Raw genomic sequence first — 16,688 nt, 5'->3', positions numbered from 1 at the left:
TGCTACTTATCTAACTTGCTGAGAAAATGAGCACGGGTTAGTCGCTTGAAGACATTGCGGGAAGGAGCTTTCCTAATGTTCTCGGGAAGATTGTTCCATAGGCGCACAGCGGTGACAGCGAAAGAGTCTGACATGAAACCAGAATGGAAAGAGGGTAGTGCTAATAGATGATTATGGGAGGAACGGAGATGACGAGTGTGAGTGTCAGAAAGAAAGTTGAACATGGACTTAAGGTAAGGGTTATTGAAATTTTCAGGTAGCTCGGTAGTCTTGTGGTTGCGAAAAACGGTGTTTTTTAGATTCTTCCACAATGAGGTGGGGTTTTTAACATTATTGTTAATGTTCGACTGAAAGTAAGCTCGCTTTTCATTGTGAAAGGCGGCAGAAACTAAGCTTTTCAAGTCCTTGTAATATTTTTTGTGTGACTCAGAATTAGTGATGCGGTACTTATTGTGCGCTGGAAGCAGCATTTAGGCCACTTCCATCATCCATTTAGGCCACTTCCATCATTCTGCCATAATAACAATGTCGTCCGCGAAGCAGAGAGGTGTGTCATGTACTCGCCATTTATACATATGCCAAGTCCGGCGGCATCGTACAGACTCCTCAACTCCTCGATATAGCGCCATTCGATTTGAAATCTCTGCAACGCTACCAAAATTTCCCATGTCTCGATGGAGTTGAAGGCGTTTTCATAGTCCACAAAGGCTAGACACAGAGGCTGATTATACTCTTCGGTATTCTGTGTAATCTGCCTTACTGTGTGGATGTGGTCTATTGTACCCACTAAAACAGATCCATGAGATAATTTAATTAATAAAAAACAGCTCAGCTCAAGCTCAAGCCTTCGCATTTAAGATTTTTTTTATTTTTAAATTATGAGTACTAATTGTCTTTATTGTTTTTGTACTAAAGTTCCCAGTTTTTTCGCCCTTTGGCGACCCCCCTACAGAAGCTTCGCGACCCCCCAGGGGGTCGCGACCCACAGGTTGAAAAACACTGGGCTAAGTTATAAGTATCTAGTATAGATATGGCTATAGATCAGTCCACTACATACTATCTCTATGGCAATATTGGCAACGTATGGTGGCCTCAGTGCCATACGTGAAGGCTTCAGAGCCACATCGCCTGGAGACCTACGCGCCCAGTGTGACCGCAGCCTACATACAGAGCCGGTTGGATTCTGTGCCTGTTATTATCAGGTTTGTGGGACAAATACTCAAATTTCCTCTTTTATCCTCTTGTTTTTAAATGTACCTTTGCGAGCTATGAGCTTAGTTATAAGTATCAAGTATAGATTAATTAATTCGTTATTTATTATTATAGTAACGATAACGTTTAATATGAACAACAGTTACTATTTTTATTTTTCTTATTAATCTCAGAATAAGTATTTCTGACACTTTAATTTATTTTCTTTATACAAAATTTAATATAGGGTTTTGGCAAAATTTGTGCAGGTTAAATAGGTATTTATATTAAATAATTTTAGAATAGTACATTTAGTAACACTGTATTTATTATAGTGTAACGTAGCGCCTTAGGGGCGGCTAGCTCAGGGGGTGCTACGCTAACATAAATTAACCTAATGGCTGATCATTTGGGTTACCTATCTGAGTGGAGTTTGAATTGAAACAACTGATTTGGTTTTACGAATACAACGAGGATAAAATCTTTGACTTTTATTTATATATAATGCTTAACCAACGACACGTTATAATTACAACATACGGCCCAGACTATGAATACGACCAAGAACCGATAATCTAATTTTATCGACAATTCTGATGCGACTCGTTATGCTTTTAAATGCTTTTGGATATGACAATTATGCTTGCGGCTGAAGGCCCTTTTACAGAGAGGTTGAGGAAGCAGGGGTGGAATAAACGTGGTACAGAATCCGGCAGTTCCTTTGGGTTCTGGGAGCGACGCGATCGATCGAACCGCAACCAGACTTAGTAGAAGTGCCAGGTCTTTCGAGAACTCCGTAGTTCCACCAGGCTCTTGCAAACGTGTGCGGGGGAAGGCCACAACGCAAGCTTGAGGAAGGCAGACTTACTGAGCCGGTCTATGTCTTAGCGCACTAGACCTCCGGAAGCGACGCGGTCGACCGAACCGCAACCAGAGCTAGGTGTGAGCACTAAGACGACCCCACGAGTATTGCCTTTCTGTCCGCGCGTGCGCCCTTTTATATGCGGCTTCTGTAGTGGGGAGTGGCGGCACGCGGCGGCGGCGAATCTTGTTTACTTCAGTGGCAGTGGAATCTTCCATGACGTCATCGAGTGGCGGCAGCGGCGGCGGCGGATGTTGTTTACTTGCTCGCGGCCGTGGAATTTTCCGTGACGTCGCGCTGGCTTCTTGTTTCTATGGTGCGCGGGCGTCACATTCTCCCCCTTCTTATGGAGATTTTTACCTGTAAAAATCACCGTCTAAGTACATGTTGTATACTCTGAAATCCTTTTGTGGCTTTGTCCCTCAAAACTTGCGAAACTTAACTATCTTCATACTTTTAAGTGCTACTTATAAAAACTAATTTACTAACCATTCCAAGAATAGTAGTCCTATACCTATATAAGCGACTATTTTACTAACTATTTTGAAAATGGTAGTCCTTTCTGCCTTTGACTTTGAGTGAAAACAGAACAAAACATCCCTTCACCTAAAATATGACAAACAAAAATAACGACTAAAAAAAAAAATGCAGCACCTTTGCTACAACAAAAAAAAATGAATTTTTGTGTTTTACTGCGACTTCCTTATATATTTTAGGAGTCTGACCATCCCCTTTCTGGGTTCCCCCTTCTTTTTTTTCCACTTCTCTTCTCCTTATTTAGGTAACTGCTACCCCTATCGGCAACCACTAAAAATACTACTACAAAATTCAACGCAAATGTCTACTTTTCTAGGCCAACATTGGTATAATAATATATAGGTATACTGTTTTTAACTACAAAAAATAAATGACAACATTATAACTTAACTATGTTTTTAAACGACTTTAAACTGATTTCACGACTTATTCCATTATAACTGATTTAATGCACGGTTATAAAGTTTATTCCAACTAGATATTTTACATACTATTTCTAAAATAGCAGTCCTACTGCCCTCGATGGCACAACAAAACTAAACTATGTCCTTTCTTCTGGACAGAATCAACGAAAGTATGAACATAAACTGCAAGTTCCTTTGACAAATCAAAAATAACAACTTTGTTACGACATCAGCGTCCTCTGACCCATGTAATAACAAAACACTATAGGTGTGTATAACACTATTATCTCTTTGATTTACTAACTTAGAAGGCTTGCCAGGCTCTTCCTCAGACTCAACGAAGTTGCTTTATCCATAAACAAAACTTATTTCGAAAAACTAGCTGCACACGTAAAGAAAACCACATTCACTTAGTATTCTCAGAACGTATAAGCAAAGACTACTTTACTAACTATTTCTAAAATAGTAGTCCTATAAACCTATTATTGATTACACTGCGACAATAACAAATAAAAAACGATCTACATGACTAACGACAGATCGTTGCCCATCATACAAAACTACCACCCTATGGTAAACTATTAATTCCTATAATATGTATCCTATATCCTTATGCCTAATATCTACTTAGTACTATTTGTTTTCCTCTAAGTTTATTTTGTAACGTGTATTTATTGTACCTACTATTTATACTTTTATTTATTAAGCTTAACTGTATTTTACACTTTTTTTTTTGTTTTGGTTTTTTATACTTTTTATCTTTATTTTAACATCTTTCAATTTTAACTTGTTTTATTTTACTCCGATTCTTATATATGTACAAGTTCCTCCTTTTAATATCGGTTACGGTATCCACTTATGTCTTGTTTACTACGATTTTACCGTACCTGCTGCATACTGTAATTTTACATTTTCTTATTGAGCTATTATTCACATCTTATACTTATCGGTTGTAATTACTCACTGCTTCTACTTTAAATCAGATTTTTTTATATACCTAAAGGCCTTTATTAACATATATTTTTATGTGATACGCGTATCTGTCTAATAAGTACTTATTTACACATTCCCCACCGGTGGGATTTACTAACTTATACATGTGTTTATTTACATGACCCAACTAATGACCTGTTTCTTACTTGTGCCCTTATGACAAACAAATAAGTAAATTTATCATTACTACCCCGATATTTAGTTTCGGTTTTATACTTGATCTATCTCAAGACGGTTTTCATTCCTATTTTTGTTGCCTTATGTCGCCTTTTTTTTCTCAATTTTTTTTTCAATTTTTAGGTGTACTATGGAGGTGGAACCCGTGCATTTCCTCAGCCTAGGTGTTCCAGAGCTCTTAGTTATCCCTGTACCTTGATATAGCTATTCCTTTATATTCTGTTGAATAACTATCCTTATTTATTTGAATATTAAATTATTTTTCACTTCTTAGCTATTCACACACTTGAACCAACTCGGAATTTTTACACCCCCCTTCATGTTGCTTCCTCCACACTATTATCCCTTTTTGGTCTGTTACTTTTTAAAATAATATACGGTTTTTTTATTTAACTCCACTCCACAAATATATTCTGTTTCTTTTACGAGTATATTTTAAATATGATTTAACTTTACTCCTGCGTTAATATTTGTCTAATTCCTCGATTAAAAAAAATATATATCCTCTTTTACTTATTGCTTATTTTCTGATTTTTCTATTAATTATTCCCTTATTTACTGATTATTTCTTGCTATTAATTTTTTTTTTACTATTACTTTACTTACTACTTTTATTAATTTACCAAATACTTTACTGAACAGTACTGAACGTCCGTCGTCCCTCATACTTATTTTGTATACCTCCGAGCAAGTATACCTACTGATTGTCTTACCGACAGACTTCTACTGACCGGACAGCTCCACAAGTTGGACCGACTTTGACATACACACGACTTAGTTACTCACTTAACCATGGTACGAAATATGACAAAACGATCCCCAGTTATGGATCAAAGTTGACGCGTAAGACCTGCTTTGCCTGTGAAAGGACTTTTACTCATATATCTCGGTTTGTAAATGCGTACTGACATTTACCCTCTATTTTTTTTTATAACTTGACTTCTTTAACTAATGACGGACGGACTTCTGACTGATTTACCCTCTGTATTTGGGGTTCGAATCTTGAACCTACTCCCAAATACCTAACCCGAATGGGTCTTCGAGTTTGAGACCAAATTTGACATAAACAACGTAGCTGCTCACTCAACTATAGTTCGAGATATGCAAAGATGATACTCAACGGCGGCGGTAAACCATTGACCGGCAAAATGCAACGAAATCTACCGAATCACTTACTAAACTGAGTCGATTTTGACGTATCCTACTAAGTTACTCATAATACGACAAAAACCGAACCTCCCTTGTGGTTTGACCGACCGATGAAAACGAAAGACTACCGAAGTACCTACTTGTACTCTTGGCCTGAATTCCGAACAAAATGGTCTTCCCGTTTGGATTACTAATTTTGGGCAACAAATGTAACGTAAATCTTATTATTACGAAACAAGTGGGCCTACCCTTTTAGGGTTTTTACGTTGGGCGCCAAATGTAACGTAGCGCCTTAGGGGCGGCTAGCTCAGGGGGTGCTACGCTAACATAAATTAACCTAATGGCTGATCATTTGGGTTACCTATCTGAGTGGAGTTTGAATTGAAACAACTGATTTGGTTTTACGAATACAACGAGGATAAAATCTTTGACTTTTATTTATATATAATGCTTAACCAACGACACGTTATAATTACAACATACGGCCCAGACTATGAATACGACCAAGAACCGATAATCTAATTTTATCGACAATTCTGATGCGACTCGTTATGCTTTTAAATGCTTTTGGATATGACAATTATGCTTGCGGCTGAAGGCCCTTTTACAGAGAGGTTGAGGAAGCAGGGGTGGAATAAACGTGGTACAGAATCCGGCAGTTCCTTTGGGTTCTGGGAGCGACGCGATCGATCGAACCGCAACCAGACTTAGTAGAAGTGCCAGGTCTTTCGAGAACTCCGTAGTTCCACCAGGCTCTTGCAAACGTGTGCGGGGGAAGGCCACAACGCAAGCTTGAGGAAGGCAGACTTACTGAGCCGGTCTATGTCTTAGCGCACTAGACCTCCGGAAGCGACGCGGTCGACCGAACCGCAACCAGAGCTAGGTGTGAGCACTAAGACGACCCCACGAGTATTGCCTTTCTGTCCGCGCGTGCGCCCTTTTATATGCGGCTTCTGTAGTGGGGAGTGGCGGCACGCGGCGGCGGCGAATCTTGTTTACTTCAGTGGCAGTGGAATCTTCCATGACGTCATCGAGTGGCGGCAGCGGCGGCGGCGGATGTTGTTTACTTGCTCGCGGCCGTGGAATTTTCCGTGACGTCGCGCTGGCTTCTTGTTTCTATGGTGCGCGGGCGTCACAATAGTATATTGTATATTTAGGTATTTATTTTATATATTTTATTAGTATGAGTATTTATGATTCTGCCAATAGTGATGATAACGATGATTCTTTTCTCTCTTGTTCCTCAATTGCCACAGCCAGCAGTTGTGACTTGTCCTACGTATCTCTCTTTTCGAATCTCAACAATGTGTTTTCGAACTGTCCGAAATCTCTGAATGTCGTTCACATAAATGCCCAGAGTATTCCGGCACACTACTCCGATATGCTTACATCTTTCGATAATAATAATATTCATGTCATCCTTGTTTCTGAATCCTGGCTGAAGCCATCTCTTGACTCATCTTTTTACCCTCTTCCAGGTTTTCAGCTGATTCGGAATGACCGAACTAACAAGGGCGGAGGTGGAGTGGCTATATATCTACGTAGCCATATTCCCTTTTCGATCGTCAGCAAATCTCCGAGTGAATATTCTGGGAAAGCCGAACACCTTCTGATAGAAGTGCGTCTAGGGTACGCCAGGATTCTCCTCGGAGTTTGCTATAGCCCTTCACTGACGGTGAATTACTTTTCCTCCTTCGAGAAACTTCTTGATGATTTCTCTCCTTTGTTTGACAATACCATCGTCATGGGTGACTTCAACACTTGCCTTCTCAAAAACAACTCTCGGTCTAATGCCTTGCAGTCTATTGTCACTTCAAAAAATCTTCACATTTTACCTCTTCAAGCTACTCACCATTCACCCAACTCAGAACCTACTCTCCTAGATTTGATAATTGTTTCTTCTCCCGATCTTGTTATGAAACACGGCCAGTTCACAGCTGATTGTTTTTCATACCACGATCTTCTTTACCTTTCGTATAAGGTACGCCCTCCCAAACCTAAAAAGCGTACTATTCTCCAACGTAATTTTAAAAAAGTGGACATGCAGCGTCTTTGTGAGGATGCAAAAGCCATTGATTGGGCACAGCTGAACGACTTAGACGATATTGACGAGAGGGTAACTATGTTTAACTCTCTACTCACAAACCTGTTCAATAAACATGCACCCCTTCGTCCTGTCCGTGTCAAACAGCTCCCTGCCCCGTGGCTTACGGACAAGATCAAAGGCTTCATGACGAAACGTGATCACGCCAAGTACCGCTACAAGAAACAGCCAACCGAGGAGAATCTGAAGGCGTACAAAGAGTTGAGAAATCGCTGCAATAGAGTGTGTAGGGACGCAAAACGCCGATACATCCATACATCTATAGAAAACTGTGATACCTCACAGTTGTGGAATTTTTTGAAAACACTGGGCATAGGGAAATCTAAGGCAAACTCTAACTTTGACATTGACCTCTCTGCTCTTAACAAGCATTTCTCTACACCTCCATTAATTCTAAATGATCGAATTAGAACTGAAGCTCTTAATCATCTTTCTTCATTGCCTATCCCTGACTGCCCTTCTTTCAATTTCAAACTTGTTACTGGCCGTGACGTTAAGAGATGTATCTCTGACATTACTAGCAAAGCTGTAGGCATTGATGACATCAGTGCCCATATGATAGTTATGATTCTGGACGTAATTTTACCGCATATCACCAATTTGATTAACTATTCACTCCTGTGCAGTTCTTTTCCCAGCCTTTGGAAGAAGGCCTTCATTCTTCCTTTACCAAAAGTCCCTAATCCTACATCCTTGTCCCAGTTCCGACCCATTTCTATCTTACCCTTTCTATCCAAAGTTCTCGAACGCCTAGTCTTCGAACAGTTGTCCTCTTACCTCTCCAACAACCAACTCCTGAACTCATTTCAATCCGGCTTTCGTCCAGGCCATAGTACAGTCACAGCCTTAATAAAAGTCACCGATGACATCAGGCACAACATCGACAATCAACAAGTTACAGTCCTTGCGTTGCTGGACTTCAGCAATGCATTCAACTCGGTTGACTTCGAGTTACTCCTTGGTGTCATTCAATCTCTTAACGTATCTCCGGCAGTTGTAAGTTGGTTCGAGTCTTATCTCAAAGGGCGTCAGCAGTGTGTACGTACTGATGCCGAGAGTTCTTCTTGGTGTCCAGTTCTTGCTGGCGTCCCTCAAGGCGGCGTCCTTTCTCCTTTACTTTTCTCCCTTTTTATCAACATCCTGGCTAACAAACTTACTTCTAACTACCACCTATATGCAGACGATCTTCAGCTCTATGCCGGTGCACCACCAGAGAGTTTGAGCACGGCCGTTAGTGTTATTAATGAAAACTTGGAAATTATTTCTAAGTGGGTCAAGTCTTTCGGCCTACTGCTCAATCCATCAAAGTCACAAGCAATTATCCTCGGAAGCTCACGGATGCTTCGTAAAATTGACGTTTCAGCTGCCATGAGAGTCATGTACGATCAGACTGTCATACCATACGTAGCTTCGGTAAAAAATCTTGGCGTGATCATGGATTGCACACTTTCTTGGATTCCCCAAGTAGATGCTGTCAGCAAGAAAATGTTCGCGTCCTTCCATTCTCTTAAGCGCTTGCAGTACTTCCTACCACTGAACACTAAAGTTACGTTGGCACAGTCCTTACTGTTTCCCATTCTTGATTACGCCGATGTAAGCTATCTTGACCTCACTGAAGAGCTACTCAACAAACTCGAACGTCTCCAGAACCTGTGCATCCGATTCATTTTCGGATTGCGCAAATATGATCACATTTCTGAGTATCGAGCTCAATTACAGTGGCTTCCGATTCGCCTTCGCCGGAATACTCATATTCTCAACATATTGTACAGTGTTTTAAATAACCCCTCATCTCCCCAATACCTGAAGTGCAAGTTTTCGTTTTTGTGTTCTCATTCTCAGGGTAGAGCCATGAGGTCGGTAGAAAACAAATTGTTGAGCATTCCTGATCATAATGCTGCCTCCTATAGCGATTCATTTGCAATGAAGGCAGCATGTTTGTGGAACTCCTTGCCAGAGGAAGTACGACAGTCACCATCAATGGCAACTTTTAAAAAAAATGTTAGACATCACTATTTTGAATCATTAGGTTGGCAGGTAAAATAGATATATAGGTATATATATTTATATTTATGTAGTATATATTTATATATAAGTTATATGTTATAATATTATGTTTATTTTATGTTGTAATCATGCACTGTTAATTTAATTTTAGATTTAAACCATAGGCTAATTTCTGTTTGATAATTATTAATTGTACCTACTCAAGTTAGTTAAAGGATCTAATGTCATTTATCTTTCACCCAGTCGTAGGTTGGCTGGAAGAAATTGCTTTTTGGCAATAAGCCCGCCTTTGTATACGTCTTGTGTTTTGATTTGTAACTGTTCTCTTTTATGTTTGCTTGTGTATGTGTACAATAAAGTGTATATAAATAAATAGATATGGCTATATAGCTATATACCTACTGTCTCTTTGGCAACGTATGGTGGCTTCAGTGCCATACGTGAAGGCTTCAGAGCCACACCGCCTGGAGACGTACGCGCCTAGTGTGACCGCAGCCTACATACAGAGCCGGTTGGATTCCGTGCCTGTTATTATCAGGTTTGTGCCAATAATCCTCTTAGTTATGAAAGTATCTAGTATATATATATATGGCTATATATCAGTCCACTACATACTATCTCTATGGCAACGTATGTTAGCTTCAATGCCATACGTGAAGGTATCTTTGCGTGGTATAGGTTTGCTTATAAGTATCTAGCATAGATATGGCTATAGATAGATCAATCCCCTACTTACGATACTAAGTAGTAATAAGTAAGTATAAGTTTCCATAGAGATATCTATGGCAACGCATAGTGGCCATATGTGAAGGCTTCAGAGCCACATCGCCTGGAGACCTACGCCCCTAGTGTGACCGCAGCCTACATACAGAGTAGACTGGACTCCGTGCCGGTTATTATCAGGTTTGTGGGTGAAATCCTCGAGTCTCCTCTTGTGGCCTCTTGTGTTTTGAGCGCGTTGTATTGCTATAAGATCTGGATTGAGGTAATACCTTAGGTCTTAAAATTTGTATGCTGAATTGGCACTGCGACCTTAGGATCCGGTAGTGGCTGGATTAAGACGGCTAATGAGTCTAATGACGGAGTCTTTTAGCTTGTGACGAAACTTGGAGCGGCACACGTCCAGCAGAGGAATTAGCCAGCCTGATGATGATAAATTATTATGAAAACGTAGAAGAGCTTGTCACCATCTTGTAGATGCCATCTAGCATGATTGCCAATAGGCTAAATCTACTGGAGATTAAACCCGAATATCAGTCGCAATACAGCGGTGGTAGCTCAGTCGGGTAAGGCCCGGGTCTCCTATTTACTTCGTAGGTCGCGTCAAGTGTCACCGCCGTAGGCCGCGTCACAATGCTCATTATGTCTACGCGCCAACGTCGGCGTGTGAGGGAGACCGCATCAGTACATTTCTATAGTGAGCATCGTGACGCGGCCTACGGCGTGACGCTAGACGCGACCTACGGCGTAAATAGGAGACCAAGGCCTAAGCGTCCGCTTCTGACGCCAGAGATGCGGGTTCGAATCCCGGCGCTGACATATACTAATGAGGTACATTCGAGTGAGTACTTATCAATATCATGCTTTATTTTTATTAACCTTACCACCATCCTCTTCCAGAGACGGCCTCGAAGACCCGCTAGACTCTGTGGGCTGCGTGCAACAACAGTTGGAACAGATGTCGGTCATAGCTCGCTGTGAATACGCGGCCACGTGCAGACTACTCATGACCCAGCTGGACCGCGCCGCCGCTGAGACTACGGATACTGCTGTCACGCATGGTATGTTTCTTCTAGTGTCCTCATCATCATCATCATCATCATGATCATCATCATTAGCCTATAGCAGACCACTGCTGGACGTAGGCCTCTCCCAAAGCACGCCACACGCGATCTTTAGCTTTCCGCATCCAATCATCATCATAGTGTGATATTTAGGGAAATAATATACGAGTTTGCTGTTCACCATTCTTGTATTCGGTAATAGACTAACTAGAAGTATAAACAAACTATAAACAAACTCTTATCAAAAAGGCCAAACACCACATACCTCCCCTACTATTTATAAAATAATATAACATAAAACTCAATAAACCATTACAACATAAGTCAATACATTGAATAAACATAAATATCAAAGAATAAACAATTCAAAATCTCTATGCACTGGCTGTCCACTGTCCCTCCTGGCGGCTGAGGAGCAGCATCCTCTCCGCTCTCCTCCCCCTCTACAGCTGTACTTCTGTGCCAGGAGTCATTGTGTTCCATCAGGCCCGCTCTCTTTCCGCTCCTTCTCCTACTGGGCCAAACTCCGCACTCGAGTCGCCCCCTCAGCCAGTCCCCCTCTCTGCTGGCAATGCCATTAGAGCCTTTTACTCCGCATTGTCAGCTTCTTTGGGAAGGCCAAGCCGTCTACGACCCGGTGATTTCGACCAACTCCGTCGGCAGCACAGCTCTCCTCTTAAGGCCTGCTGCATCGGTGGCCTCGCTCGGTTGTCGTTCGCTGAGCAGAACTAAACAAACCGGCTTTTCAATCTTCGCCACACGACTCGACGGTTCTGGTCAAAATTTTGGTTACCACACATTTGCGCTTGTATTTACTTTCAGCTCACGTAAAATGCCCTAACCAATTATTATTACACTGCGTGAGCTCTTATTTGTCGCCAATGTGATATTTAGGGAAATAATATACGAGTTTGCTGTTCACCATTCTTGTATTCGGTAATAGACTAACTAGAAGTATAAACAAACTATAAACAAACTCTTATCAAAAAGGCCAAACACCACACATAGTGTCCTCAAGCTTCTCCTACTTTTCTCTGTTTCTGTTTTGGTATGGTAAATGCTCTACGGACACCGCCGTCACGCATGGTATGTTTCCTCTACTTTCCTCTTCGGTCCTCTTGCTTGTTTTGTTTGCGTAAATGCAACATCAAGAATGAAGAAGGCATGTTTTCCAAAGAAGCAACAACAGTTGGAACAGATGTCGGTCATAGCTCGCTGTGAATACGCGGCCACGTGCAGACTACTCATGACCCAGCTGGACCGCGCCCCCGCTGAAACTACAGATACCGCCGTCACGCATGGTATGTTTCCTCTAGTGTCCTCTAGTTTCCTCTACTTTCTTCTTCGGTCCTCTAGATTGTTTTTGTAGAGTAAATTCAACAACAGTTAGAACAGACACCGCCATCACGTATGGTATGTTTCCTCTAGTGTCCTCAAGATTACTCTACTTTCTTCTTAATTCCTAGTAGAACGCCGTTAAATGCCGTAAAATGCCGTTGATGAATTTGCTCAAGATTCCTCTGCTTTCCTCTTCGGTCTTGTCGCTTGTTTTGGTTGGGTAAGTGCAACAGCAGTTAGAACAGAGGTCACTGATAACGTTCCTCTAGTGTCCTCAAGTTTCCTCTATTTTCCTCTTTGGTCCTCTCGCTTGTTTTTGTTGGTTAAGTGCAACAACAACTGGAACAGATGTCGGTCATAGCTCGCTGTGAATACGCGGCCACGTGCAGACTACTCATGACGCAGCTGGACCGCGCCGCCGCTGAAACTACGGATACCGCTGTGACTCATGGTATATTTCCTCTTCCATCCTTTCACTTGTTTTAGTTAGTGCGCGTCACAAACAAATCACGATGTTGCATTCATGTCTTCTCTAAGCTATTCTACACGAGGAGTTGCGACCTTGCAACGCATCTTGTGGCATATCGCTTTCGTTTAGATCTGTAGGTACGTCATAGAGCGACCGAAGCAACGCGCACATAACGCTAACGACAAGGTGAATCACGAATCAAGCCTTCAGAAAAATGCTTTTCCATTGAAACTGTCTTGTCTACGTGACCTTTGAAATTCCAAAAGTTATTCCGAATGACCTTCTTTCGTCATAGGCCACTTCTTTTGCCACATCCTCTCTGCCATACCTAACTGAACTCACTCTTCACTCGCAGGTAAACTCACGTGGCTGGTCTACATAATCGGCGCAGCCATAGGCGGGCGCGCCTCTGTCAACACTTGCGACGAGAATGACACCATGGACGGCGAACTAGTGTGTCGAGTGCTACAGCTGATGCACGCCGCTGACTCCACCCTACCACAGGTAGGACACTGATAGAACTGCACCCTAGTGAGTCAACACATGCGACACCATGAACGCAGGTATACCACTGATAAAACTGCACCCTAGTGAGTTAACACGAGCGAAGAGAGCGACAAAATGAACGCAGGTATGCCACTGATAAAAATGCACCCTAGTGAGTCAACACCATGGACGGAGAACTAGTGTGTCGAGTGCTACAGCTCATGCACGCCGCCGACTCCACCCTACCACAGGTATACCACTGATAGAACTGCACCCTAGTGAATCAACACGTGCGACAAGAGCTACAAAATGAACGCAGGTATACCACTGATAAAACTGCACCCTAGTGAATCAACACGCGCGAAGAGAGCGACAACATGGACGCAGGTAGCACACTGATAGAATTGCACCCTAGTGAATCAACACGTGCGACAAGAGCTACAAAATGAACGCAGGTATGCCACTGATAGAACTGCACCCTAGTGAGTCAACACATGCGACACCATTGACGCAGGTATGCCACTGATAAAACTGCACCCTAGTGAGTCGACACCATGGACGGGGAACTAGTGTGTCGAGTGTTACAGCTCATGCGGTAGGTAGGACACTGATAAAACTGCACCCTAGTTAGTCAACACGCGCGAAGAGAGCGACAACATGGACGCAGGTATACCACTGATAAAACTGCACCCTAGTTAGTCAACACATGCGACGAGAGCCATACCATGGACGCAGGTATGCCACTGATAAAACTGCACCCTAGTGAGTCGACACCATGGACGGGGAACTAGTGTGTCGAGTGTTACAGCTCATGCGGTAGGTAGGACACTGATAAAACTGCACCCTAGTTAGTCAACACGCGCGAAGAGAGCGACAACATGGACGCAGGTATACCACTGATAAAACTGCACCCTAGTTAGTCAACACATGCGACGAGAGCCATACCATGGACGCAGGTATGCCACTGATAAAACTGCACCCTAGTGAGTCGACACCATGGACGGGGAACTAGTGTGTCGAGTGTTACAGCTCATGCGGTAGGTAGGACACTGATAAAACTGCACCCTAGTTAGTCAACACGCGCGAAGAGAGCGACAACATGGACGCAGGTATACCACTGATAAAACTGCACCCTAGTTAGTCAACACATGCGACGAGAGCCATACCATGGACGCAGGTATGCCACTGATAAAACTGCACCCTAGTGAGTCAACACCATGGACAGCGAGCTACCCTGCCGCAGGTAGCACACTGATAAAACTGCACCCTAGTGAATCAACACGTGCGAAGAGAGCGACAACATGGACGCAGGTATACCACTGATAAAACTGCACCCTAGTTAGTCAACACATGCGACGAGAGCCATACCATGGACGCAGGTATGCCACTGATAAAACTGCACCCTAGTGAGTCAACACCATGGACAGCGAGCTACCCTGCCGCAGGTAGCACACTGATAAAACTGCACCCTAGTGAGTCAACACGCGTGACGAGAGCGACAACATGGACGCAGGTATACCACTGATAAAACTGCACCCTAGTGAGTCAACACCATGGACGGAGAACTAGTGTGTCGAGTGCTACAGCTGATGCACGCCGCCGACTCCACCCTGCCACAGGTAGGACACTGATAGAACTGCACCCTAGTGAGTCAACACCATGGACGGAGAACTAGTGTGTCGACACGTGCGGTGAGAGCGACGCCATGGACGCAGCTATGCCACTGATAGAACTGCACCCTAGTGAGTCAACACGTGCGACGAGAGCGACACCATGGACGCGGGTATGACACTGATAAAACTGCACCCTAGTGAGTCAACACCATGGACGGCGAGCTACCCTGCCGCAGGTATACCACTGATAAAACTGCACCCTAGTGAGTCGACACCATGGACGGAGAACTAGTGTGTCGAGTGCTACAGCTCATGCACGCCGCCGACTCCACCCTGCCACAGGTAGCACACTGATAAAACTGCACCCTAGTGAGTCAATACGTCCGACGAAAGTGACACCATGGACGCAGCTATGCCACTGATAAAACTGCACCCTAGTGAGTCAACACCATGGACGGAGAACTAGTGTGTCGAGTGCTACAGCTCATGCACGCCGCCGACTCCACCCTGCCTCAGGTAGCACACTGATAAAACTGCACCCTAGTGAGTCAACACTCGCGAAGAGAGCGACACCATGGACGCAGGTATGCCACTGATAAAACTGCACCCTAGTGAGTCAACACCATGGACGGCGAGAGCTACCCTGCCGCAGGTAGCACACTGATAGAACTGCACCCTATAGTCTGTTTTATAATCTCAGATACTAAAAGGACAGATTCTGACAGATTCGATACGTTATTTAATCACGGGAAAATCGACTGTTAATGGAACGTTTAGAATCGGTTAATTTAGTATCTGAGATAAAAAAAAAACTTACTTTAGGTCGGTATAAAATGTTGTTATGCCTGCGCGCGTATGTCCAGCAGTGAACGTATTTAATAAGCCATTTACCAACATATTTCGATCACTTTAATCACCCAATTTCCTCCAAATTGTTACAGCAAGGCGGGTGCGAGAAGCTCGAGATCGCCATGATGTTTTTCTTCGAGCAATTCCGAAAAATCTACGTCGGGGAGCAAGTACAGAAGAACAGTAAGGTTTACCGTCGGCTGGCGGAGGTACTCAACATTGCCGACGAGAGCCAGCTGCTGAGTGTACTCATGAGGAAGATGTGAGTACAAGTTACTAGGGAACTAATGTTGGAGTACGTGTTTAATGGGGTTTGGCGGAGCTGACGATTTAAGTGGCAAATGACTGATGTGCTGGCGAATGATAGCTAATGACTTGGTGTATTTAAGGGCCAGTACAGGTGACGTGCCCCGCCAAATTTGGGTTTTCAATGCTCTTCACACAGCACACGCAGTGACACGCACACATGTAAGTTTGCACAGTGGGTCGATAAACTTTTACTCGCCAACTTTATTGACAATTATTTTCAAGTAGTGATTTGAGGGTAAGTATAATTTTTTATTACACTGGTAAGCACCAGGAAAGAGTAGAAATTAATAGGGGTGCCACTTTTCTCCATACTCGGAACCCGATTAGCTTTCTAAACAAATGTGGTATTTACTTGTAGAATAGTAACTATAGGTATTAAAGTGTAGATAATAAGTTATACTAAGGGTATACTAATC

The 16,688-nt window shown here is 42.9% G+C and overlaps 1 protein-coding gene and 1 long non-coding RNA gene across 2 annotated transcripts in view; one reads left to right on the top strand and one right to left on the bottom strand.

Annotated features, from left to right (window-relative positions):
* Positions 1–16,688, top strand: part of LOC105380676 (exportin-7) — a 57,385-nt gene that overhangs the window by 23,590 nt on the left and 17,107 nt on the right. Inside the window, exons 13-17 of the mRNA XM_048629725.1 lie at positions 9,820–9,962; positions 11,045–11,205; positions 13,371–13,446; positions 15,384–15,456; positions 16,056–16,225. Of these exons, the coding sequence (XP_048485682.1) occupies positions 9,820–9,962; positions 11,045–11,205; positions 13,371–13,446; positions 15,384–15,456; positions 16,056–16,225 (623 nt within the window). The remainder of the gene's footprint in view (positions 1–9,819; positions 9,963–11,044; positions 11,206–13,370; positions 13,447–15,383; positions 15,457–16,055; positions 16,226–16,688) is intronic.
* LOC125490544 lies at positions 1,643–7,290 on the bottom strand. Its single transcript, XR_007267734.1, has 2 exons — positions 6,125–7,290; positions 1,643–2,413 (listed from the first exon to the last, which is right to left on the bottom strand). It is a non-coding gene; the product is annotated as an uncharacterized LOC125490544 (long non-coding RNA).

This window comes from Plutella xylostella, chromosome 24 (assembly GCF_932276165.1).
Source record: "Plutella xylostella chromosome 24, ilPluXylo3.1, whole genome shotgun sequence".
NCBI lineage: Eukaryota > Metazoa > Arthropoda > Insecta > Lepidoptera > Plutellidae > Plutella > Plutella xylostella.
The sequence above is the reverse complement of the archived record's forward strand: the minus strand, read 5'-3'. Positions and strand labels throughout refer to the sequence as shown.